The 27245-nt window shown below is 44.7% G+C and overlaps 1 protein-coding gene across 1 annotated transcript in view; it reads left to right on the top strand.

Moving 5' to 3' along the window:
• The window catches only part of LOC119172849 (SEC14-like protein 2), a 92621-nt gene that overhangs the window by 5085 nt on the left and 60291 nt on the right, over positions 1-27245 (top strand). The window contains exon 2 of the mRNA XM_037423998.2: positions 26067-26136. Coding sequence (XP_037279895.2) covers positions 26067-26136 — 70 coding nt within the window. The remainder of the gene's footprint in view (positions 1-26066; positions 26137-27245) is intronic.

Below are 27245 nucleotides of genomic sequence, written 5' to 3'. Positions count from 1 at the left end.
TTACACGTTTCGGAATATTTTTAAACTCTGGCTAAAGTTACGTGGGACACCCTGTTTATACGGTTCTTTCAATGTTGAAGTAGTCTAAGAGAAATAAAAAAAAATCACTATGTTGATAAGTGTTATTGGCCATGGCGTAAAACGTCTTCGTGTATATTTTGTTTGACCTAGAGCATACGCTAATAAAAGTTCCATGTTAAGTCACTGATTCAACCTATTTAATCTGCATTGCAACACTTACTAATATGTTTACCCCAACATCTGTGTGCTGGTAACTGATAACCACAAGAACGACATGAATGAATAGTGTATGACGATCTCGAATGTCGAATGACTAGAAGAACAAATGAAATAAAAGTTGCCTCATTTATTCCTTTATGTCATGACATAAATGGATGAGCCCGTAATGAAAAATAAAATGTTAATTGCGTACGTTCGCATAAGTTTTGAAAGCTTACGGTCACTTTTTGTTCCTTTTTCTGCGGGACCATGACATTACCAAAGTTGGGGCATGAGCTCCTTTATCAAGAGCCACACAAAAGCAGCCGCCGGCATTTACGTCTTGCGTAATTGGAACAATAGGTGGCATGCACGGTTCCTCCAAAATCGCCCTTATATAGCGTATTGATCTACATTGACCCGATCGATTTCGTTGCCTTTCTATTCGAGGCTAATGGGGCCAAACTAATGGTTAAATAACTTGCCCTAGAAACTCCGCTTCGATCCGAGTCTTTGGAAATAGGAATTCAAACACTCAGCTACGTCGACATGGGTGGAAGGCAAATGGAACTTCGAAGCACGTCGCTCTTTTCTCGAGAAATAGTTGATCGTTATTCGTGAAGGTGCAAATAATTCATTAATAGTCTTTATTTTTTCTTTAATTTTGCAGATGCTTTCTCTCGTGTTCGTATAGACCTAAATACCTCATTAGGGACACTCTTTAACACAGTTATGAGCTTCAGCTTTAAAAAGTTAGTCATTTTTTTTTATTTCTTACTAAGCAATTTAGGCTTACTCGAGCTCTTATGCCTCGTTACCATTCTAATGGACGCCAGCCTTGATTTGTGCTGTATATTGATCGGGCGAGTTGTTTGATCAAGGAGTTAATCGCAGTTATTGCAGGGTGTAGTTGGTGACCGATAACTATTAGCGAATCAAGTGAAGTTTGACACAAATACATCTTGTCTGTACGTCTCCGTGAATGCGCTAAATCATGTTCCTTTGAAATCATGAGGCTGACACGGGAACGTCAGTCCGTATGCCGCCTATGTTACTTTACTATTATTATTATTATTATTATTATTATTATTATTATTATTATTATTATTATTATTATTATTATTATTATTATTATTATTATTATTATTATTATTATAGTGAATAAAAAAGACGTTGATACCATCAGGCCAGCTATCATCAGCACAAGAAAAAGGCACGAGATCGGCGATCGAGCACCGTCATCTGGGTTCGCCTGCCTTCCTTTAGAGCTACCACCCGCTTGCTGAGTCCTTCAATAAACTCCCTTCACATTATTATTATTATTATTATTATTATTATTATTATTATTATTATTATTATTATTATTATTATTATTATTGTAGTGAATAAAAAAGACGTTGATACCATCAGGCCAGCTATCATCAGCACAAGAAAAAGGCACGAGATCGGCGATCGAGCACCGTCATCTGGGTTCGCCTGCCTTCCTTTAGAGCTACCACCCGCTTGCTGAGTCCTTCAATAAACTCCCTTCACATTATTATTATTATTATTATTATTATTATTATTATTATTATTATTATTATTATTATTATTATTATTATTATTATTATTATTATTATTATTATTATTATTGACCTGACTTGATTATTGAAGATCTTGGTGCTATGGGCGCAGCCGAGGGGGAGGGGTGCTAAACCTTCCCCCGAAAAAATTTTTCAATTTTGCTTGCTTATATGTACACGCACCAATACAAAGGCACACACGAACATAAAGTATGGTTGAACCCCTCTTCCTCGACAAAAAAAAAAAATTCTGGCTACGCCCTTGGTTTATTCACTTATTTCCGCGCCTACTCCTCTTTCGATGACAAATCGAACTAAAGGCACAAGAAAAAATGAAAAAAACCAGAAGGTGGTCAAATGTCAACCAAAAAGAGTTTACGCAGCTTTGCACTCAAACAAAGGAAGGCGAACGAAGGTAGTGACATAGTTACGTAAACGAGTGAAAATTGCACTGTGCAGAGAAGCCTGGTGGAGTCCATCATGCGAGTTTTACATGTATTCGTATAAATGGTATGATCAGCACAAAGCAAAAAACATGTGAGCCCTGGACATGTAGTAAAGTTAGATGCGCGTATGCAACATGTGATGGTGTGCTTTGTGTGAAACGCCCTCGCGACATCGAATCCTGGCTGCGGCGGCTGCATTTCCGATGGAGGCGGAAATGTTGTAGGCCCGTTTACTCAAATTTGGGTGCACGTTAAAGATCCCCAGGTGGTCGAAATTTCCGGAGCCCTCCACTATACCGTGTCTCTCATGACCATATGGTGGTTTTGGGTCGTTAAACTTCACAAATCAATCAACTGTGTGAAACGCTTATACGAAAGTTATTTGACCCAAGTCCGACACCTTCGCTAATTTTGTAGACATGATTGCTTCCGCATTCCACGTGGTGGCGTGTGATACTCCTCGTCTTCGATACTTTTTGTTTCCAAAACCACGAGTGTATGCAACGTAATATCATTATAGAGGATATCACAGTATCTTAATAAATGTAATTAATCAGAGCACGGTTCGTATGTGCAACACCGGCTACTTCCTTCCTCTCACATAATAACTGTCGTTTTAAGTTTGTAAAAAAACCATAAGAAATCTACAAATAAGCTCACGGAAAAGCATTTACATACTCAGAGTAAGTAATGCAATATACGTGTTCACGAGAGAAGAACAAAGACAGGAGAACGAACGGAGCCGCTGAAGTCAACAGAAAGTGAAGCCAAAGACTGCGTAAAGGAAATTAATTGTATAGTTTTTAACGTTAGCCTAGAAGTTATGATTTTAATTAAAATGGCTAAAAGTTTACCCGTAGCGATATCTTTTAGGTAATCTATTTTCAAAGTTAATGATAAAAGAACTCGCCGTCGGTTGGTATACCGCACTGATGGTTCCTGCCGATGGCACTTCTGAATTTTGTGTCACAAACTCTTAAGCGCACTACTTCGCACCCCGGAAATTCGCGCCCGCACGACTCGGGCCAGACGATCGGGCCAATTCGAATTTCCGATTGCGCATGTGCCGTTGGCCTCTCCGTTGTCGTTACTCACAGCGGCGCGGCTCTTTCGGTTGTCAAAGCGCGCCAAGGCCTCGTAACGGCACCTCTGCAGTGCTCTTGAGCACGTTTCAACGACACATCCTTGACTAATGCGCGAGCGTCTTCGAAGCGGATGGTTTGTATTGACGTTTCTTGGGGGACCTTGGCTTGAACCGCACGCTTGGGCGATTCCTCAGCACCACGAGTGCATAATGCGACCGCATGCATTCATTGCAACGTCATGTTGCAGGAAGCTGTAGGATAAGCTAACCTCGAATAAAAGGTTCCTTGCACATGCGGGACGGTCCCTCCCGCTAACAAAGGTGTGTTAGAATAAGAGTATAATGGTTCTACAAAAATTACTTTATTTCCTCAAAAGTGTTACGAAAGCACATACATTAGATCACATTGCCAGTCATATTTTCTTTTTTTTTTCTTTTTCGAAAGATGAACTTATGCATAGTACTATGCGGTGTCGCAAATGCGCATGCAAAGTGGCTTCATGTGTGAAGTCCAACAGTAAGTTGCACAATAGTCCGTGAAACCAGCAATCCTGGTCTGGTGGTCACCCAGCTCTGAGGTCTGTTGGCACTGTCATGGTTCCAACGATTCCTCTGTATCTAAAGATCTTCCAAAAACCACGGGAATTTGACATTGAAAAAAAAATAAAAAATTAAGGAACAAGCGATATAGACGTTCATAGGTGTGCATTTGTTGGGTTACGTCAGAGTAAGCCTTTCTTTCAGACATAATTCCTCCTTTTTTCGTCGGAGGGCTGGAAGTCACTCTTTAATGTATGGTTTAGAACACTCGTCAAAATATTTGTGCTTTTTGCGAGGTTCCAAGTAAACTACGACATTCTAAACCACCCATACATGGTGTTTAGGTTTTCTTCCAACAAAAAGCTTAGGGCTTTTCCAATTTAACACGTGATGCTATTTAATAAAAACTTGACGATGTAGACTTGCGATTTTGTAGATGCATATGACCACCAACTAAACAGGAAACGACAAAAAATTCGACGCAATAACGCAAGCAAAAGATTTGCGCAAACTGTTCACATCCCCATATGGCCCATTCACTGTTTCAATTTAGACCATTCCGCAAACGCGTTCGCACTGCGTCCGATAACCGCGACGCATATGACGATCGAAAGTGAGTGTTACATTACCCTTATCGCCTCGCCGAGAAAACCGGTTGATAGTTGGGGCTAAACCTGTTAGCCTGATAGCCGGTCTCATTACCACCACCGCACCTCCCTTCTCTCGTCTTTTCCTTGTTCCTTTTTTGACGCCCGTGCGATATCTCCAAGGTAATCCATTTTCTGCCTGGCGTCGAGCATAACCGCTGGTCGAAGGCTTTTTTTTTTCATTTCTTTAATAACTTTAAAACCGTGTGTTGTTTTAAGTCACCTTTGTGTCTCTGATCTTTTACGAATGAGGAAGCGAGGTTCGTTTATAAGGGTCAACAGGCGGGCACAAAAATAAGCGCTTAGCGATTTATCGTCGGGGGGAAAAAGATGTTGCACTAGAAGGCTCTACATGGAAGGTACACTGATGACGTCAGAGTTCGTGGTGTGGATGGCTCGTTTCGACGCTGAGCACCTTCTCGTCTCCGGCTCGTTGTGGTCGCGTCGCGCCAGCGTTATGATGAGCGGCCACTGCCAAGGCTCTCGGCGTGTGCTATACACGCCGAGGCCGATCAGCCGCGTGCGCTTGAGCGAGCACGAGGAAAACACTTATTAATAACGACGGAAAGGGCTGGCGCTGGCAGGTGGACGCTATTTTTTTCCCGGTGAACTTCTCGTTCCTGCCGATCACGATTGCAAGCATCCTCGCCGCCTCTTGTCTTTAAGGGGTGGGCAAGATAAGACACCTTGCACGAGGTAATTTCAAATCAGGAGAGGAGGTTACATCACTCATTTCTTTTTTTTTTTTCGCGCGGCAATTGCTGCGAGAAGGTTCAATGCATTCACAGTTTTTGTCAGACGAACTTAAGATGCGCATTCCGGGGCGAACAAAAAGAAAGAGAGAAGAAACACAAAATTAGGGTACAATACCAAAGGCATTCTTAACGTTATTGAACATTGTTGACTTTCTCTTCCCTCCATAATGCAGTGATGGAAGGGCTGCTCCAATCGCTCCAAACTGCTCCTAACGAGAAATGCCGCTCCATGCTGCTCCAAAGTGCAATGTTTGCTAGTAACTGCTCCAAACCAGCTCCGAAAGGATGTTGGCAAACTAAAAAGAAAGAAGTTGAAACATGGGACAATCCCGTGTGCCCAAGCGAAACCAAAAGCAAGCTGTATGCACTATCATCCTAGTATGCTACTCAATGACGTAAACCCAGAAAAATCACAAAGGGTGACACATATCAGGCCGGTTGCATTTTTATTTATATAGGAATAAAATGATGCTTTCAAATAAAATTAAAGAAAGAAACGAGCATGGTGTCGGAGCTCGAGCGTTTGCATTGTTCTATTCAGTCTCTTTTTCACCTTTTTCTATTTCCATAGTTCAAACTGCTGTGGGGCATTCGACACAGGTACGCAGTCAAAGATTAAAAGCATTTGAAAAAGTTTATTTCGCTCTAGTCAACTGTTAATTCATATCACGAGCTAAAGCTAAATCTCAAGTGGGATACTTGCAAGTGGTGTCCTTTCCAGCCTGAAGACAAGAAAATTGCGGGGTCTCGTGACCCCTCACCCCCCCCCCCCCCATGATTCATGCCGACTATATTGTTTGTATACTAGCTGCATACTAGCATACGGATGCTTAGTAATAAATATATTTATTAGATGCTTAAGTGATGTTTTAGGCTTTAGGAGCCGTTAGGAACATGCATCTGCTCCGAAAACACCAATAGCAACCCTAAGCTATAGCATTTTTTTTCCTGCTCCGAAGACACTTAAGGCTGCTCCAAAGCACAATTTTTTTTTTCTGCTCCAGAATCTGCTCCAAAAAGCAAAATGTTGCTTCCATCACTGATAATGCATAGGGGTACTTCCGGACTCTGTATGTCCGGTCTCGCTGCTATGAATCCACGGTACGATGATGTGGAACACTGACCAAACATATTGGTTACGCTCGTTGCGTCCTGCTCGTCTCGGCCAAGTGGGCGCTGCCCCATAGCACGTGCAGTTTTGAGGTAGCGAAGTTTTCAAGGCAGCTGGCAGCTAATAAAACTCTGTAAATATTATTTTTCTCCTGAGATTTTCGTGCTGTGACTCTCTATACAGTGTATCACCTGACACACAGCCCCGGTGAAACTCGAGAAAGAGACACTCACAATACGTCGCCGGTAACTCATCGCTGAGCAGACTACTCGTGCATTGAAACAGGCTACTATAACGTTCGTGCGTGAACACGTGGCTGACTCCGCCCATTCACATTAGTTGCTTACGTTGAACACGCAGCTTTCGCTCTTACCGCAAATTTTTCGTAGGTACTACTTTCGAGGCATGAGCTTGTCAGGAAAAAAAAATCATCGCATCTTCGCGATATCTGGGTGACCTTCCTTGTTTATTCTTTTGTTTCTTTTTCGGTATTTCTTGCTTCTTTTCTTTCCTTCTTGTTTCTCTATTCTTTCTATATCTGTTTCCATTTTTTTCTTTCTCCCGCCCTCTTTATTTCTCTCTCTTTGTGTCGATCTTGTACATTTGTTTATCGTTCTTCTCCTTCCTTCTCTCTCTCTCTCTCTCTCTCTGTCTATCTTCCTCTGTATTTCCATCGTTTCATGTCTTTATTGCCTCTATTTCTTTTCGTTTCTCTCTTTTTCTTGATATCGCTTAATTTCGCTATCTTTTCCTTCCTCTTTACTTTCGTATTTCTTTCTACCTCTCTATATGTCTTTCTCTTTCTCTTTCTATCTCTCTCTCTCTCACCTGTTTTGCCTTCCTCACTTCTCCGAGCAGTGTTTTCGTTTAACGCTCGTACCTACTGAACTCGTAGTGGTTCTTTCGCAATTCCTGAGACGTATACCCGTCGGATGATTTTTGCTCGTTAAACAGGTTACGCCTGGCCTGAGCCCCTCCGCTGTTAACAAGGGTAGCCCGGCCGTAGTGACCTAGCGGCTAAGGTACTCCGCTGCTGACCCTAGGTGCCTGGTCGCTCGACTGATTTTCGATGGAGGCGATAACGCTGTAAGCCCGTGGGCTCAGATTTGGGTGCACGTTAAAGAATTCCAAGAAGTCAAAATTTCCAGAGCCTTTCACTACGGCGTCTCTTATAATTATATAGTGGTTTTGGGCCGTTTTTTTTTCAGCCTTTTAACAGCCCGTTTTTAACAGCCCGTTTAACAGCCCGTTTAACAGCCCTAAAGCCCGTTTTTTTTTTTTAAACAACCAAGTCGCTATAAAACGCTGCATTCACACACCATTTAATTGTCCTCATGTTTGGGATGATGCCAAGATCATTTTGTGAGGTGCTTGAAACAGAAAAAGGCACCCACTCTGAGATTATTCTGCTGAATGGAGGGTACATCAACAATAAACAGCACTCTGGAAAGTTGCACTCGCCGATCTTATTACAATGCATTAGCAGCTGAGCAATATGAAATGCTTTGTACGTCGTTTCAGGCATGCGTAGAAACAGCCAAACTCGTGCTGACGTGACCTGACAAACCGCACTTGGAGAACTTGCATCCCGTACGCGCACATAGAAACACGACATGGCTAGCAGACGATGCAAGGAGCAATCCACACTTCACCTTTTCGAAGAGTTGCCGCCAGGCGGCGACTCCGCTCGATGTTGCGGTGAACAGACCGTTTCCAAATGGAGCCACCATATGGAACGGAATATGTCGGCAACATTTGTTAATTATTGGACGAAAGCAATACAGTTAATTTTTGGGTACCGTTCTGTATTATTATTTTATTTTTCGCTGCAGAACTTTGTGATATGGAGTAGTCGAGGTAATAGGCACCTCAACCTCTCCACAGCAAAACAGTCAAAACAGAACAGAACAGAACAATTATTCTTCAGCTTCAGATCTGAAAATGTTTGAACGTCATCGTGTATATATTGAACCTAAGCCTATACTTTTGTCAACGAGGAACGTTGCCGGTCACTTAATTCATCATATATTATGGAGAAACACAACTGCGTCATACTTCGGCAAGTGTTGCCGCTCTATCAGTTCATTCTATCACAACTCCGTTTCGTCAATTCTTATAAGTCACGCAGTTCTTGTCAAGTTTCCAAGCACACGAAATGTCTTAGAAGGCTTGGTTGGTAGAGTCACGGGGTTGAACGGTGAGGAAACGTGCTTCGCATCTCTTCGCGTCAAACGCGGTAGCGATAGGCAAACGTTCTTAAGCTAACAACAGTAAAGGTGAAAATGCTAACCCTGACTTGCGTGTTGTGCTGAGGAGAGGGCACCTTGACCGTCTTCGACATGCGCCTACGCACGAACAGGCCCAAGCAAGCCAGCGCTCGCTGTGACGAAATGGACACACCCGGCAATTATTTTTTTTTAATTCTCAGATGACTCCAGAAACAGGGTGTCACTTTGTTTCCGGTATGACAATAGCGTAGACTTCTCATGGTGAGCATTGTGCTGGATGTGTTGAACTTTGGGTTGCACAGGGGACCTCCTTTCGATTCCTTCATCTGTTCATCCGCTCGCCAGAAAGCGCATAAGGAGGGAGGCTGACTGGCATATCATTTAGAGGACTTGTGCCACGTACGCCATTCTAGTATACTCTTTAGCTTAAAAAGTGATGAGGTGATTTCAGGTGTTGTCCCATTGAGGACTTGTGTCTTGAATTTCTGCTGGAAATTCTGCGCTTTCGTATATGTGGACGTGCACTGCATGTGTCCTATTTGTTTTGGGCTATTGGCGCGCCTTCTTCGGTATCAGTGGGTTAGATTTGTATCTGTGGCGTGTTATACGCTTGCTACCGACTCTTGTCTTTTCCCTTAAAGCGGCCAGGCGCTGTGTCCCCTGTCGGTAGCAGTGTCGCCCTACCTCACGGTCCATTGTATTCGTTTGCTTTCAAGTAACATAGCACATATATTTACGAAAATAAAGATAAAAAAACAGCCAACGTCCTCTTGCCGACTAAAGCAACTCGCAAAGATTGTCTGTATATTTTGCGAGTTTTTCACTGGTGCCGTAAGCAATTTCGCTTGTCTGTTGCGACGTCAGTCGGGGAAAATTACAAGAGTGTATACTTCTGTTAAACTACACAAAACCAGATGAAGTACGCAAAGAAGTGAACGTATTGTTGCAAAAAAAAATACACCCCCAGTGCCTGTCTATATGCGTATAGATTGAGCTAATACATTCCTGGAGTTCGGTTTTACATAATGACATTTCCTTGCTCCAAAAGGGTGTTTTTTTTTTTTTACGGGAAAGCAGTGTTCCGGCATCGGGAACCTTCTGAGTATGGCGAGGATTGAAAGTATTATTTACAGACCTGCAACCCTTGTGATATCTTTTTTTTTACTTCCTCATTGCGCCTTTTGTCATCATTCTATGATTAGGTGACTGTATACGAAAGGGCCTTAACAGAACGTTATGCTTTTACGTCATTGAGTGCCACAAGAGGACGCAGGGGAGGACGTAGACGGAGTGTGCCAACAGACATTTGGTTTGTAAACACAGAAGAAAACGTAAAAACACAAATAAAATAGGGAGGGAACAGACTCACAAGTTACGCCTACAAGACTACAATGCTTGCCTGCTCCTTCTGTAAGTGGAAACACAGGAAAGGAAAAGACGATGAAATAACAAGAAAAGAGAAAATCAAAATAACGCAAACGTAAGCCCAAATAAGTAGTCACATGGTACAATGTCTATAAATCCAACTGATGATTTGATTGATCTATATATGGGGGTTTAACATCCCGAATCCACCATATGATTATGAGAGACGCCGTAGTGGAGGGCACCGGAAATTTCGACCACCTGGGTGTCTTTAACGTGCACCCAAATCTGAGCACACGGGCCTACAGCATTTCGATCTCCATCGGAATTTCAGCCGCCGCAACCGGGATTTAATTCCGCGACCTGCGGGTCAGCAGCCGAGTACCTTAGCTACTCGACCACCGTGGTTGGGCTGTCTATAAACCCGAGATCAATCTTTTTTTTTCAAGAAAGTCAGCATCACTGTATGTACGCCAGGTGACACGAAGGTAGAGAGTAGCGTAGCCATAATTTATTTTTTTCATGAGGCCTGTGGGTGGGGTGGGCGGTTGTTGCACTTGTGGGTTTACTCGTATATGCACATACAAAATTTAACGATTTCTGAAATAGTGAGAGGGCCAGGAAAGGTTTAATCCGCCTTCCTCATATGTATGCCTGTGAAAGACGTTTATTTCAGGTTTCGTAGTCATGCGTTAGCCTGCCTGCCACACCTGGATACAGACATTGCGAAGTGGCAGCCCAGCAGTCGCTCTCTCTACACCTTGCCTTGATAGGCTCTGGGTGCAGTCGATCCTGTTGGAGTGGCGTGCGCATAGTAACGCGACGCCTTTCGTGCGTTTCTTGCACTTGTCTTCTCTTTCCTCGTCGTTCTTAGTCACCCTCTCCTTCTGTGTAGCGAAGGACGGGAAACACCGCGCCTTCGGGCCGTAAGGGTGACCGAGTGGCGGACATGATTTCCGAGCGCGTGGCCCAATGTTTCCTCGAAGTCAAGGTCTCTTGGCTCAAGCTTGTAGATCACAGGCTCGCCACCAGTTCGCGTGCACGCGTGCAAGGCCTTTCCGCCTGCGCCTGATGCCACCTTTACGAGCGTGTGTTTGCCTCAAACAAAGATTGTTGAGAAAAAGGAAAGATGAGTGGACGTGAAGAGTCGCGGCAGCGTGTTGGGCAAGCGATCAATAAATGAGAAAAAGGAAAAAAAAAAACTGCGTCACAAAGCGGGTATATGTAAACGTACAAGGTAATGGCTAGACTTTGTAGCGTCGGATGCAAATGTACAAATGTAGTATAAGAGGAGGCGAGGGCGCCGGAATGTTCCTGTGAAACGTATTCTACAAGAGACCGGATTAAGAGATGTTTGGTGAGCCAAACTACATGGAAAGAACCTCTCAGAAGGAGTAATTGCCGGCCAGGTCTGCCAAGCTGACTCCACCTGTTGCAGCATCACCTCCACCACCTGCTCACTTTGCGAGAATAAAAGGCCCGCACAAAAGCCGCCAGTGCTTCGCTTGTGCGATCTATGTATTAGGCTATGAAACGGCAAGTTCAGTGGCCAGTAGTGACAGTGCTGACTCCCTTTCAGTCAGTTCATGTAGAAGGAAGCACTCAATAGAGATCTTGTGATGCATGCGCTATTCATTGTTACATGAAAAACATCGGTGGGTGACTCAGATTTAAGTGCACTAGAAGTACATTAGCACTACCTGCGGCTCGTTTACAGTTACCTTGACGACTAATAGCTTGCCAACTGTTGTCTGCACAAGCCAGGTAACAGTTAACAGAAATTATCTAGTGTTGCTGGTGTTCTGTGGTTAAGTACGCTATATTTCATACAAGCCCATACAGTTTTCGTCGGAGTGACTTTCCTAATGTTAGCATCAAATTGAATGTCAGGTAACTTCAGTAGGAGAGACAAGACTCCCTTGCCTGCGTTAGCTATGCACATACACAGCAGTGCGTATTAATTCCATCGACCGTGCACGAGCGCCTGATTTTCTGGTCCGAGCGAACGGTATTTAGGTAGCCTTCGAGTTTAAAAAAACAACCAAGAAGTGTTTATGTATCCTTGGGAATAAAGTAACAAAGAGATGCGTATGGAGGTCATCTCGCAGAATCGTGGGCCCCAGGCCTCCTCCTTGCGGCGTGCAGCGTCGGTCTTGACCTCCTCGTGCTGTGCACAGCAGTGCACTTCCCATTCCGATTGGAGGCCATTATCAAGCAATGGTATAGCCAGATCGCGGCGATATGGAAATTTGCGGGGTCCCCGTGTATCGGGGGCAAAGCAAAGGCTGTAAAGTAGAGCGCCCCTGCCGAGCGTATTATGATGGCTTTGATAGCCCTTTTTGTGACCTGGAAACCCCGTGCGGAGCCACCGTGTAGGCGTCCGTTGTGAGCAGTTGGCTTGCTGGTTTCAAGGACAATAGTTATTCCCAACTTCATGGTTTTACAACTAAGGTTGCTGTTAAGGTTGCCCTTCTAGACATCCATAGCTCTCCTCGAGTGACTAGAATGCCTCGAATGCATTAGAAGCCGCCGCATTGGGGAAATACACTGAAACAGATTGAATCGCATGTTATGTCTACGTATGCCGATGCTGGCGACTAGCTGTACTGGTAACCGTAAGTAGTAAATGTTCGTTAGTGGATGACTCTAGTTGCAAAGGCCAGAAGCAAGGTAGGAAGTAGTTAGCAGTAGTGGTATCCCTCGTGGTGGTATGGTGTTTATGTGGGCCTCGAAACGTGTTGAGCATTGTTCCTGGGTGATGAAAAATATGTCCCTAATAGTCCTAGTTACAAAACTTGTTCTTACTGTAACTTGAGAAAAGGAAGCTTTTCTGTACATCAATTGTGTTAGGCCGTGGAGTCACTTCACCATTGATCTCAATCGAACGCAGCAATAAATGTTGCCTGTTTGAGGGATGAACCTTCTCGGGACCTAGCCTTGTCTTCCTTTTTGGTCACGGTATAGAACCGTTGGCATACATAAAAAAATGTTTCACAATATCTAAGTACAACGTATAAGAGATCGCTGTTCCCGGTGAAAATAACCTATCGAGAAGACTATTGAGGAGTTTATCTCCAGTAAATGTGCATGTTTATGTCAGGTTTTCTAGAGGTTGCTCAAGAAAACCTGTAACACAAAGGCCCACGTCTAGCACTATTATGTGTCCCCACGAATTGCCCATATTAAAACGGCATCTTGTCACTGATAAGATGGTGGTTCCTTGGATTTACTTTCGAGGCATATCCACCACCTCGGCAGTTTTCTGAATCCTCCTTCAGTTGCCTATGATGCCTGGAAGGCGAAAGGAATTTAGATTTCTATATACTATTCATTCACTCAATTAATGTTATATGGAGCAACGGTCGGGTATGGTTACCCGAGTCGTCAACACCTATACGATACCCAGAGCTTCACTCACTCGTCATGATTCACTTTGCGGAGGTACGTGGTTTTTTGTTGTTGTTGCTATTGTTGTTTCAAAAAGGGGCAAAGCTCCTTAGGCCCGCGCTCCTCCGTCGCCACCGGCGAAGCTCCTTGCGCCGGGCAAGCGCACCTAGCGAAGCAACAGGTGCGCTCCCGCTGCGCGCCGCACACTCACTCGCTGACTCGTTCCCGCCACCGAGCGCAGCAGACGCTCTCCCCACCCGCTCCCTACCCTGCAACAAACGCTCTCCCCACCCGCTCCCCACCCTACCGCCTTCATGAAAGCTAGCAGACCAGGTGCTTAGTCGTTTGCGTCCCATTTTTAAGGGAGCTTCGTACGTTGGTTGTATTCGTACACAGAGCATCTGTTAGTGGTTTTTTTTTTACGGAAAAATCTACAAATAGCGACAATTAAGCTAGATTCACGCGAGAGGGCAAAATTTCGCTGCTCCGTGAACCGAATAGTCACGTGATTAGTTTAATCCGGCGAAGCAGCGGGCACGTCGCATGCACACAGCCGGAGCTGCGCTCGCGGAATCCGGGTGCATACTCTCGACTCCTACGCTCATGCAGCGCGCTTGTTCCGCCTTTATTTTCTACGTCGAGCTATTTGAGACAGGACGCAGCGGACACCAGTAAGATATTCGTATTTATTTTATGTTATATGTTGTGACTTCGCGTTTTTGAACGCGTGAGAAAGTCGCGCCTTTTTACGTGCACCTCAAACGCTAAGCGGCGTCTGCGTTTGAGGTGCAGTGACGGGGGCACATGCTAAGCGGTGCGCCCACGTCACTTTCCATAGCGTTACGAGAAGCGCGCCAAAACGGACTACTCCGCGTAGTACTACATGTGCAGAAGCTCAGCCTCCGTAGCTTTTCCTTCAGTGCCAATAAATGTTGCCGACGAGTATCATGGATGGATGGATGGATGGATGGATGGATGAAAAACTTTTACTGGGGTCCTGAAGGATTCCACCCCCGTTTTATAGGGGTAGGATCGCGGGCCGCTCCCACGTTGGGACGGGGAGGAAAAAATAAACTGCCGAGTATAAAACACGTGACTTTAAAGCCGGCTGCCTCATTCCTTGCCAGGCCAATCCGACCAATGTTGACAGATTTGACGCTGAATCCTCTCAATTGAGAGCAGACGACCGTCAAACGGAGAGATCAAAATAGCGGGGACACATTTCCATCCGTGCCGCGAGCGGAGGAGAGCGGATGAAGCGAGGACGGCACGTTTCGATGACGAGCACGTCACGTGATGCGCCGTCCGCTGCGAAAATTCCTCCTCCGTTCCCTCGTATGAATCCACCTTTAAGAGATAGCCTTGTTTACCTTAAATCTTTACGATTTCGTGATCCTACGCGAAAACGTATGCTAGTTTAGTTACCGAGAGCATTTAAGACCTGCTCAACCTTGAATACTTGTATTTGGTAAACGTAATTAAAGTCTCGCGTCCGAAATGGTACATGATGGCGAGCTTGGTTCAGATGAGCAAACCTAGCTTAGATCTCTCTCAACCTGCAGCATTTTGCTTTGCCAGTCTCAGTCAGACACTGCGTCACATAACTGCTGATGCAGACAAACAAATTGATAAGAGCATGAGAAACATTATTTGTGGCTTTTTAAACTGCAGTCTACCGTGCTGTAGTCTAAAAATTATCGATTTAATTCTTTGAAATTCAAGTTACAATCATTAAAATCAACTAATGTACCCAACGCTCTACGTGATCTAATTGTGTGTAAATTTATTAGTCCTGTATAATACATTTAAAATGAGCTCCTCGGAGAATTTTCCTTCTTCCGTACTGCATTATATCATAACACCACCAGAATGGCGTGCGCTGTCGTGAAGCTGAATGTTGTCTTCTGAAAACTTATTCGACGTTTCTTGGGGTCACCTGAGACACGCTATCAGATGATGCATTCTTTACCAAGTATTAACGAAGTACCAGCTATAACCAGGGAACTGATTGAAAAAAGTTAAAGTGTCCCGGCTATATCATGCACCCCACGCAAGACATGATTGAGAGTGTGTAGTCGGCCGAAGACACCGAAATCTATTATTCAATAGAATTTTTTTTCATTAGAAGCATTTCTTAGTGAACTTCGGCGACTTTGAGCGTATCTATCTATCTATCTATCTATCTATCTATCTATATAGCTGCTTACGACATTTAGCTGATTTGATTTATATCCGGGGTTTAACGTCCCAAAACCACCATATGATTATGAGAGACGCCGTAGTGGAGGGCTCCGGAAATTTCGACCACCTGGGGTTCTTTAACGTGCACCCAAATCTGAGCGCACGGGCCTACAACATTTCCGCCTCCATCGGAAATGCAGCCGCCGCAGCCGGGATTCGATCCCGCGACCTGCGGGTCAGCAGCCGAGTACCTTAGCCACTAGACCACCACGGCGGGGCACGACATTTAGCTCTCCTGGCCGTCTAGATAATGGTATCGGTGCCAAAATTGGTATAGCATAACATGACTGTCATAAGATAGTCATAACATCACTATCTTGATATGAATGCCATAAGGGTCGCGATTTCAATTTCATGATCTTGCTGCTCTTGTGGTGGTTTCGTTTACATGACATTTTGCAAAACGGGTATGATATGACATAACTGTATAGCGGACATTACTGACAGACCATAGCGTGAAAATCATGACATGCATGTCACGATTTTTACGTTATGACTAGTCATGACTACATGCCACGCTCATATTGTGCTCGTGGTCGTTCCGCTAGCGTCACATATACCGAATTTGGTATAACGGAACGTGAATGGATGACGAAAGTACATGACTGGTGCAAACATGATAACCATCACATGCGTGTCATGTAAGAACATCACTACATGCGACGCTCATAAAGCGTTCGCAGCCGTTTCGCTAGCCCCACATATACCAAATTTGCTACGAGGTGGCGTGAATATACGACGAAGGAAAATGACATGTCTAAACATGATAATCATGATATGCGTGTCATGTGAAACATGATTACATGCTACGCTCATAGCGTGCTCGCGGCCGTTTCGCTAGTTTCACATATACGAAATTTGGTATGGCGTGATGTGAACAGACGACGAAAGTAAATGACACATCCAAACATAACATTTATGGCATGGAAGTCATGTACGGAATAATTTAGGTCCACCTCGTAACGTAGTGCTCAATTTAAAGTGACATATCGACCTTCATCATTCGTGCTTCGCGTATCACCGATTCCTACAGTACGTGGGATCTGCCATTATTTTAATATGTTTAATTTATTAAATTATCATTACTACGAGAATGGAAACCTTCAGTTTATCAATGTATCTCTCTCTCTTTCTCTATCTCTCTCTATAATTGCTATGGACTTAACACTGAAGTGCGCTAAACCTTGAAGTTATAAAATGCTGAAGCAAGTACTGGAATGCTATCACTGGGTGCACATGTACCATGAATAACAGCAGAAACGAGAAGAAAAGACGAGGACGAGTTTTCAGTGCTTCTCTGTTGCATCGTGTCATCCCAATACCTTACATGAAGGAAACGTCGATTAGGCACACCGAGAAATAGCTTCCTTGACCTTGGTCTTACAATTCCCATTAGGTGAACGAAGCGATAAGCGAATGCGCCATAATATCCCTGAAGAAAGGATGTGTGCGGCTCTAGTTGGCCCAGTGTTTCTCGTTGATCGTGATCGGTTGTTCATTTTTCGAAAAAAGCTAATTCATGGTTCTAAGGAAAAAAAGGACATTTAATCAAAGCTGTCCTTTCACAACTACTCTTAAGTGCGGCTAAAGAAAGGCAGACGAACACTATACCACTCGGGTGGATTTCATTACCTCATAATGATGGTGGCTCATTTTAAATAATTTCACTGTCGTTCAGTGCGACAGCATAGGGGTGTTCGTGAGCTCAAAGGCTACAATATTTCTTTTTCAAAAGCTTCAACGATTAGCTCCAGAGACCAAGAAGTGGTTTCTATAGTGTTTTTTTTCCTTTTAGATGTTTCCAATTGTACATATACAGTATACGGCAACTATAAAAAAGCTATCTCTGTAAGAGTACTTACTAACAATTGTTATACGTGCATGACGCTGTTGCGTCACGGATCATTAAAGATTATTCGCTCATATTTTCTCGTGTAATCGCGAATGAGGGACAGAATTAGAGTCGTGCATGCATTCTTATTTAGCAAGACTCTTTTTGTGTAAAATTTGCTACAGTAATCAAGAATATACCAATGGTTGTGCAAATCAACGATAAGTTGATGACAACGGCAGTAAAAAGAAAGAATGTTATCGTCAAAAAAAATTTACAATAGCCCCATAAACCGCAACCGCGTTAGACCGGTAGCTGTCCTCACGAATGGCGTAGATTTTTGGGCGAGAGATCTTTGCACATTACGCACAAAGCGGAAATAAAGTTTTCGTGGGAAAGAACATGACTAGAGATCCTATTCGGGTTACGCTTCTGTACAGATGCTCCAGTAGTCTACCACTATCGCTCAAGAGAAAGGTGTATATACCAGTTGCATCACACCGGTACTTACCTGCAGGGAATAAACCTGGAGGCTTACAAAGAGTGGTCAGCTTAAGCTCATGACGGCACAGCGAGCAATGCAAAGTAAAATGATAGGTGTGACTTTCAGAGACAAGAAGAGAGCAGAGTAGCTCAAAGAGAAAATGGTGCTCAGAGACATCTTAGTCGAAACCAAGAAGGAAAAGAAAAATTTTCATTCTAAGATGTGTAATGTTTTTTTACAACCTACATTCTCTAAAGTTTCATAACATTTTATAAGACCACTCATATTTTGGCCAATAACCCACAGTGGGCATCAACCACAAGAGAAGGTGAACAAGAATAAGGACACGTAGCGTGTCGGCAATATAACCGCTGGTCATTAAGGGTAATTCTCAGAAAAAGAACACGGGTTAGGGGAAGACAGTATGGTGGAGAGATGAAGTTCAAAGGTTCGCGGGTACGTAGCCGCAGCAAGCACAGGGCCGGGTTTATTGGCGGTACTTTGGGGATGATGATGGTAATGATGATCATGATGATGATGATGATGTCTGAAAATAGTGCGTAAGAGCACGGTGCACGGGATCGAGCATGAAAATAGGCGGATGGCTTTAAGGACTTCGTCGGCGCATAAAAATGTCAACTATAGGTGGTGGACAGCCAACACGTGAGATACCTGTGTTTCTGCTAAGCAGCTGTAGTTTTTTTTTATTTTCTTGTTGATTAAATGAAATTCGCCTCCGGGGCCCTACGCAAATGTAGCATGAAACGGCGTCACAGAATGGCGTGCCTCTAGGCGTTTCATAATATGGCACTGTCAGAGGCACAGCTATTTATTTTGGTTGCTATGCGGATGTAGGCACCGTCGATTGCACTTCCCGTGGACGAAGGGACGTGAACACTCCATACTCTGAGAGCACATTCGCAACCACTCGCAAGCTTGCAAAAGCACCTTTAAATACTTGAGAACCTTCTACCATCGTGCTGGAGTCGACAGCCGGGAGAAAATAAAGAGAAGCTGTTAACACGTCACTGAACAGTTCGAGCGTGTGTGGAAGATGAGCAGCGGCATCTTTAAAGCGACCGTGGCAAATGGCCAACTTAATAAATTCCTCAACTGTGCGTATACTATATACGGGCGCGCGCACGCTCTTCTTGCAAAATCGCTTTGGTTCTTATACGTTCTTCTCAAGCACCGTTGAATTGGCCATGAGTGGAAGCATTACGTGGGCCACGTGCGCCCGTGAGAACGTGTCTTCGCAACTGCTGTTGTGTGTGTATATACCGCAGTCCACGTGTCATCCACGGCATTGTGCCAAGCGCAAATGAGCGGCAATACCGCCTCTCCTGCTCTGTGACTTCTTAGCTTGCTGGATATCGCGCTGTTATTTAGGGATTACTGTTATAGAGGTTTAGACGGTACTGGTTGGAAAGGGGCATATAAAAGATACGCTGAATAACGGGTATATCTTGGATTGATTGATATGTGGGGTTTACCGTCTCAGTACCACCATATGATTATGAAAGATGCCGTAGTGGAAGGCTCCAGAAACTTCGACCACCTGGGGTTCTTCAACGTGCACCCAAATCTGAGCACACGGGCCTACAACATTTCCGATGGAGGCGGAAATGTAGCTGCCGCAGCCGGGATTCGATCCCGCGACCTGCGGGTCAGCAGCCGAGTACCTTAGCCACTAGACCACCGCGGCGGTGCAGCGGGTGTATCTTTGACGCTACAGTTGTGATTTTTTCGCTTTCATTTCAGTTTCTTATGAGTTCTCTTTTGAAATGAAAGGAGCATGAATAAGAGTAGCGTTGCTTAAATAATTTGTTGATACCTTTCCACCAAACAACTGATTATATGATTACTTGCTCTACTCTTATTACTTCCTTTTGTTCCGCTCAGTAGCCACCGTTCAGAGGACCGTGCTTGTGGCTGCAGATTTACATTAAAGCTGTAATATGGACAGGGCATGTCCGTCGTCCATGGGCGAAAACCTGTGTGCCATAGATATTGGGGCGAACTCCACCACCCACCCTACGTCTGCCAAATTTTCGCGAAACGGAGAATACGGCAAGAAGACGCGTGCTGTGCGAGCGGTTCCTCGAGATTGTTTACGAAACCCCAATCATGTGCGGCGAGCCCTACATGATGACGCACGTCGCGGACAAAAGGCGCATGCTGCTAAAATGAAAAACTTTCTTTAAGGAGCGTACACACGACAAGTTCAAAATGGACTCAATTAGGATTTAGTTTCAGGTTGTGTGATTGGGTATCGTCCGATATTCTTCCTTTGTCTTGTGCTCAACAGCCGCATTGGTCATCCCCCCTTCACAGAGCGCAATGGCTCTTCAGTTTAAACTAAAGCATTCTTTCATAGCATACAATGCAGCTTGGGATCCTTGTGTAGGCGCGCTTAACCTGGGCTCTAACTAAAATAAACTTCAAGACAATGCAAACGAACAATATGCATATGTTATACATTCGAAAAAAAAAAGCCACGCTGCACAAGGTCAAAACTGACTTACCAGCAAGTCAGGTTTGAACCATAAAGCGAACATAAACTTGTAAGTCGCTGAATCAATAAAGACCTTCATATTTAATATGCGCCGAAGCCGATTACATGGCAAATGGGGAAGCCTGGTATTCTAATCGGTATCAGGATGCAAGGTAGGACAGTGTAGGTAAAACGTGGGTCAGATAACTTAATCCCTATTGAGTCGTAAGATATGAGACAAGTAAAAAAAAACAAAATCATAAACGTAAACGAATCAGGTTTTCATATGCAGGCACAAGATAGTGGCAGCTAGCACTAATTTATTTCACATTTACTTGTGAAAATGGAAACACATTACTTCTATTGTTATATAGTTTGTTAAGGTTATTCGTAGATCTCTGTCCTTGTGTAACTTTTTTATGTATAGTATACGCTTATTGTTCGTTTTCATTGTCTTAGCATTTGCCAGCTCGTTGCCACAGTGAACTCGGGGACGTGGTGCGTTTGTCAAGCTGTCAAATGCTGTATACATTTTTTTTTCCCTTTTTTATCCTGTCCCACTCAGTTACAGTGTAACTGTGCGGGTAAATAAACTCAAACTGAAGTCCGAGTCAGGTTAAATCGTAGATCACTGAAAGATAGCCTCGCACTGCAATAGACATAACGAGAAGATGATGGTCATAGAATAACACAGCATTCCCTTTCGGGGGGGGGGGGGGGTCATTTCAGCACCTCCTCCCCTATTTCGTCAAAGTATGGGCAGACTGCACCCACTCTCTCATGGGTGACAAGGGGGATTCACCACCTGCCTCCCACCGGTGCGCCCGCTATGATGATGATTACACTGGCGGTGTAGACGGCATCCAGTGCTTCGCACGCTCGAGCAGTTACTTCTAGCGACGAAGATGGGAGAGTGCCTTTGTCTGAAGAGGCGATGAAGCGAGGGAATCAGTCCGTTCAGTCAGCCTCCCCGATTCCCGTTACACACACGCGCCACACTTCCACCGGACGGGCTGGTCGGCCGTCGCCGCTTCCGGCTCTTCGAGGGTCGGAAGAGGAAGGGTTTCCGACCTTGTGGCTCTTCCGCAGCGCCGACGACGGTGACCCCGATGACGTAAAGCACGTGACCTCTTTGTCGCGCGGGGCACGTGCCGCCCGTTCGGACAGCCTCCTTACCATCGGCTCGCTGCATTTCTTTTTTTTTAACCTAACGCGCATATTTGCGCCGCCTTCGAAATCAGGTTATTTCAACAATGTGGCTCGCCAAACACGTATCGGAAGTAGGGCCGATCGCGTGAAGGAATGAGAGACGCCAAAATGGGCCGTCACGTGATAGAATAGAAGGCAACCGAAGTCGACCCCGCCAGGGAACCGGTAGGCTTCAGTATCTGCCTCCAAAGCGTTCTCTTTGCGCCCTTTCGAAAATTCGACGCGTACGAAGCGAGGGCGCAGTACTCGCAGCTTCTGGCCAGAAAAGATGGAGCCCCTCTAGAGCCGAGAAATCGCATCAGTGCACCCTGAAAAAGCACTTACATCCTTTCTCAACATGCTGTAGTGCTAGATTCGACGAGGAAAAGACAGTGGGAGTCGGCGCTCCTCATCTGTCTCGTCCTCGACAAATGTAGCGCTACAACGTTTTAAGTAAGAATGTGTCACCAACTAACCCCGCGGCATGTCTCTCAATTACGGTATGTCCTTAAAAACTACACTCCGTTTCATAAATCAGCTGCAACGCTCTGCAAGCAACGCGAGAAATTAGGCCAGCACAACGTATAACTCCTCACGTCTCGTGGTCACTCGCGCGACGTCTCATTAGTGCCGTTGCACCCTCGCGTTTCTTTGTGCTCGCCTTTTGACGTGACTGGCGAGCAGAAGGAAGTGGGGAGGGCGCAACAGAACGCGGGGGCCGAACGACCCTGTGGTGTCCTCCCCTACACAGACACCGTCTCATGAGGCAGAAAGTCCAGGTGGACGTCATCGTGACGTACCCAGAGCAGGGAGCCTGTATGTGATGTCAAGAGAAAACTGAGCAACACATAATAAACGTTCAACGGCGTTTTTGTCTGTAGGACACATATCTTCAATTACTTCTCTTCGCAATAATGAAAGAAAAAAAGCAGTTATAGGTGGTAACATTGAACTATCTTTTTTTTTGTTTTTTACGTACGCATCGACTGCAATAAGCCACGCTATCATGTGTGAAACGAAGTGTAGCTTTGATTCCTTCTGTATCCTGACGTCACCACATGGTGCGAGCTTCTCGTCACGAGTTCGAGCAAGATATTGTGACGTTTAAATTAAAACGTGCATGGTAACTCCGCACTATGGCTCCTTTGGGCATAGAGTTTCCCTATATAGACTAAAGGGAATTCTGGTGCTAGTGTCTACGGGAGCTGCAATGCACGGCGCTTCAGGGAGCATGGGAATGATGGGTAGTACACACATTTGTCCAATCTTCGCACTCCTGGCCTGCTTCTGGCTCTGTGTGTGTTCGTGTGGCTTGGAGCTGTTTTCTCGCGAAACAAAAAATCAGCCAATGTTCAGCGGTTGTGCTTCACTACCTTATCTCTTTAAAGCTTACCTTTTCAAATCAGGTCACGAAACTCAAAAGGGTTCGCTTTTTTTCTTTGAAACGAAACCATAACCAGCCATAAACTAAGCCGCAAGTACGATTCGCCGCCCGCAAGTACAAAAACTAGGCAACTGTGTGTACTACTCATCATCCCCATGGTCGCTGAACGAGCGCAGCGCCAGAGTCCCCTCAACTTAATTTTAGGAAACTCTATGCCTCTGGGGATGCGCAAGCGCCCGTTCTGAATGTATGGGTGACGCACAAACGGCGTTCTGTCCTCTACGTGGGCGCGGCCAGCGGTTACACCAGCCCTTCGTTAGAGGGCCCTGCAGTAACTCCTCCGGTTCTATTAAAGTTCGCTGTACGTCCGTCCGTCCGTCCGTCCGTCCGTCCGTCCGTCCGTCTGTCCGTCTGTCTGTCTGTCTGTCTGTCTGTCTGTCTGTCTGTCTGTCTGTCTGTCTGTCTGTCTGTCTGTCTGTCCTGTCTGTCTGTCTGTCTGTCTATCTATGCCTGTCTGTCTGTCTGTTTGTCTATCTATGTCTGTCTGTCTGTCTGTCTGTCTGTCTGTCTGTCTGTCTGTCTGTCTATCTGTCTGACGTAATCACAACTAGCCAGACTGCTGAGTGAAGGTATAGGAATCAGTACTGTCGCCTCACGTGAAGCTAGTGTCGAGTTTGCCATGGTATAAGTAACTTTTCAGCGTCCCGTGCTAGCACGGTTGTCGAGTGCTCGAGAAAGTGGAGAGCATACTATATACTCTAATGTCCCTCCTACCGCGACGAGGGACAGCTGTTTGAACGTGAAATGGACATGATTTGCCACGACCAGTTAACGTTGCTCAACACATTCGGCCCAGCGCACGGACCTTCAAAATAGCCTCGCGTCGTACTCTGTTCAGCCAATTACCTGTTCAAAATCGGCCTTGTTGAAGACTTTATTAGTAGAATACCTCACATAGGAAACTCTTTATTTACCCAATACACTGATTGTAAATAGTTTTATCAGGTCCACTTGGTCACTACACAATTTTTTAAGTATTTGTTTTTCATATTTGTCTTCCCGCTCTTCTGAATTCTTTTAGTCCCCATCCCTATATAGAGCATATCATACCAGCGACATACAGACGCCGGCAAAAATCTGCCTTTCTGATAAATAGTTTGTCTCACTCTGTCGTACTTACACACAGCAAAATGACGGGCATCCGAGAGCTTTGCACAACATTACGAGCATCAAATATCTCATTGCAAAAAAACAAACAAAGAAACAGTGGTTCAAATAGAGATAACTTTCTTTTCAATCAGCAACCACTGAACGCACTAAAACTGGACAATAAAAGCTAAATAGATGATTTTAAAGGGACACCGGTCCGGCTGATACTCATTGTAGAGGTGTGACCGTTGCGGAAAACGTCCGCAGCCTTTCGGTACTAACCAATCGGCGATGCCAAGCAGCGCTTATCGTTGGGCAGTGTACATGGCAAAAAACGGGAGCAGGTGGAAGAGAAGAAAACACAATATGAAATTGGCCGTGTTTTTCGTGCTCGTGACAGCGTACCAGCAATTTTTAGGTGGCACTGCTGTCTGCACTTAATGACCGACAATTAGGGCGAGTGTGAAAGTGAGCGAAAGCGACAGCGAGTTCAGTTCTTCATTTGCAGGTGGCTGTCCCGACAACGTAGGTGTCAAGTCGTTTTCTCAATTGGAACCAATGTCACGAAGAGCAAGAATAAAACCAGGGAAAACATTGTCGGCGTTGGGTGTTTTGCTAACACCGTGCTCGTCTGTGAACGCAGTGTATAACAACAGAATAAAATACAAATATGGACAAAATGGACAGAGGTCGGTTGCTCGATGCCACAGTCGGCCATCTTGTTTCTGTTGCAACAACTTGCGAATGCAGCTAAAGTATAAAGTTTTATTGTTTTCTTTTTTGATTGAAATACTTCTCCGCAGTGTGATACGTCAGAAAAAAGCGCAAGGAGCGAGGATATGAAAATTAAGGACGTGAAAGTTAAGGTATGAAGACGCAAAGAAAAAAACTAGTATTCGAAGGAGCTATATCAAAAGCGTCAAGAGCCCCGATTACGTGAGATATTAAAGTCATACAGCGTTGACGCCATGGTCACTAATTCTAGACTAGCAGACTCGTGAGACGACTCAGTCGAACTCACTCATACTCAGATTGAGCCGTGAGTCTCAGTTTGAGCGAGTTTGAGTGAGCAACGTTTTGGCGAGTTTGAATTCGAGTGAGTCAGTCCGGCTCAGCAAAGTTTTGCCGAGTCTTGAGCCTGAGCGAGTCCTAAGCGCAAAATACATTTCATGAGTGAGCCGGCAGTGAGCTCCACTATAGTTTTGCCTACATGTGCCGACATCCACCACTGCGTCTGAATGTAGACACCTGTACACACAATTATTCTGGTAACATTATTAAGCAACCATAGTTGCTAAGTCAACAGACCGCGGGAACCGCGAAGGCGCTAACCGCAACCAAGGCATGAGCAGACACCAAAGCCAAGGCCAACTGAAAACAAAAAGGAAGGAAACAGCTTGGCGAAACTCGCATCGATGAAACCAGAAAAGGAGAAACAAATTTTTTTGCCGCCGGTGGCTTGGAAAGCCACGTGCACGCATTAATGGTGCGATAATTTGTTTTTTTTCTTTATAACTGCACGAACAACTGCGGGATCGATGTACCGTAGCCTTGCGTGCTTACGTGTACCTTTTTCAAACCCTGTTGGGCGAGCCAGCCCCACCATTCTCACTTGTAGGTATGCATTTCTTTTATGGGCGCAGTTTTATTTCATAACAGTACCGATACAAAGTTTACCGTAACCACGAAAGACAGAAACAGTCCAACGAAACAGTGGGAGTGTTATTCGGAATACATAGGTAAGCTGTTGGAAACACTTATTGTATGGTTAATGTACTCTATTGATTCGGCGTTACGATAAAAATGAAGGCCTAGATTGTTTGTTCCATGCCTTTGTTCAAGAGCGTGTCATTCGAATTACATGCACAGAAACACGTCAGAAACTATTCAGAGCATCTATCAGTGGTATGCCCTGAAAATGACGTTTATTATAACTTCTTTCTGTTTACAGTTCCGGGAGGTGTGCAAAGACCTGCTGAATAACGACGATGACGACTATTACTGCCTCCGGTGGCTAAGAGGTGAGACAACACGCATAAGTGACTGTCGTCGTAGCAATATTAACTAGTTACGCTATATATGCAATCGCTTGTAAAAGTTGTTAAAGAAAAAAACATGTCCGCCATCCGATCGCGAAGGACCCTTGAAGGGGCCCTGCAACACTTTTACGGCATGGCCAGAAAACGCTGTTGAATAAAAAGTGGTCTCGATTGAAAAAAAAAGAGAAAATATGGCAAAAAAAAACGCTGCGTTAGAGTATAGACTATCTTTCGTAAGACGTGTGGGCACCACCATCTTCGGCTGTTAAGCCGACGTTTTCTTCGTATATCGCGGCGCGAATGAATAAGGTCAGGAGACATCGTACACACCAACCAAACCGTTTTCATGCGCTTGCGTCTACCTCAACACTGTTCATTTAGCTGTTGAAGATGCAAAACACAAACGTTGACAGTCCAATATCGCGGCACTCAAACTCATCCGTAAAATAGTTTGTAGCATACGATGGACAGCCAACATCGTACTCTTTCCACACATGCACTTAGTCATACGTAAGCATAGTGCTGGCTGGTAAACATTATGAGGAAATAAGCGCATCACTAACTAAAACAGACGCCGCTTAGTAATGCTATCTAGTTTTCTTGCTCCTTAACGGATGCCAGGGCTGCTCACGCTTCCAACGCCAGGCTTTTTATTCTCATACGCCTCTTTCATATCTTTTCCCGTGTAGCACGTGTAGCCGAGGTCATTGTGCTGTTTGTAGCCACCAGCCTTCGGCGTACGCTAATACGCGAAATTCTCAATCTTGGCACAACGACGCAAGGATGCCGCGACGGTGCCCTCCGGCTTCTCCGGATGTACACGCATTGAACAGGCGTGCCGTGTCGCATTGATGGTCTTCCCGCGCAGCTGGGCCTGACGATATATATATATATATATATATATATATATATATATATATATATATATATATATATATATATATATATATATATATATATATATATATATATATATATATATATATATATATATATATATATATATATATTGCTTTTCCTGTGTCTTCATTAATGTATGCGCCTCACTCCCCCCCTTCCTCCATGTTATGAGCGCTGTACTTATGAACACT

Source organism: Rhipicephalus microplus, chromosome 3 (genome assembly GCF_043290135.1).
Source record: "Rhipicephalus microplus isolate Deutch F79 chromosome 3, USDA_Rmic, whole genome shotgun sequence".
NCBI classification, from domain to species: Eukaryota; Metazoa; Arthropoda; class Arachnida; order Ixodida; family Ixodidae; genus Rhipicephalus; species Rhipicephalus microplus.
Note: the sequence above shows the minus strand (reverse complement) of the source record. Positions and strands in the feature narration are given on the sequence as shown.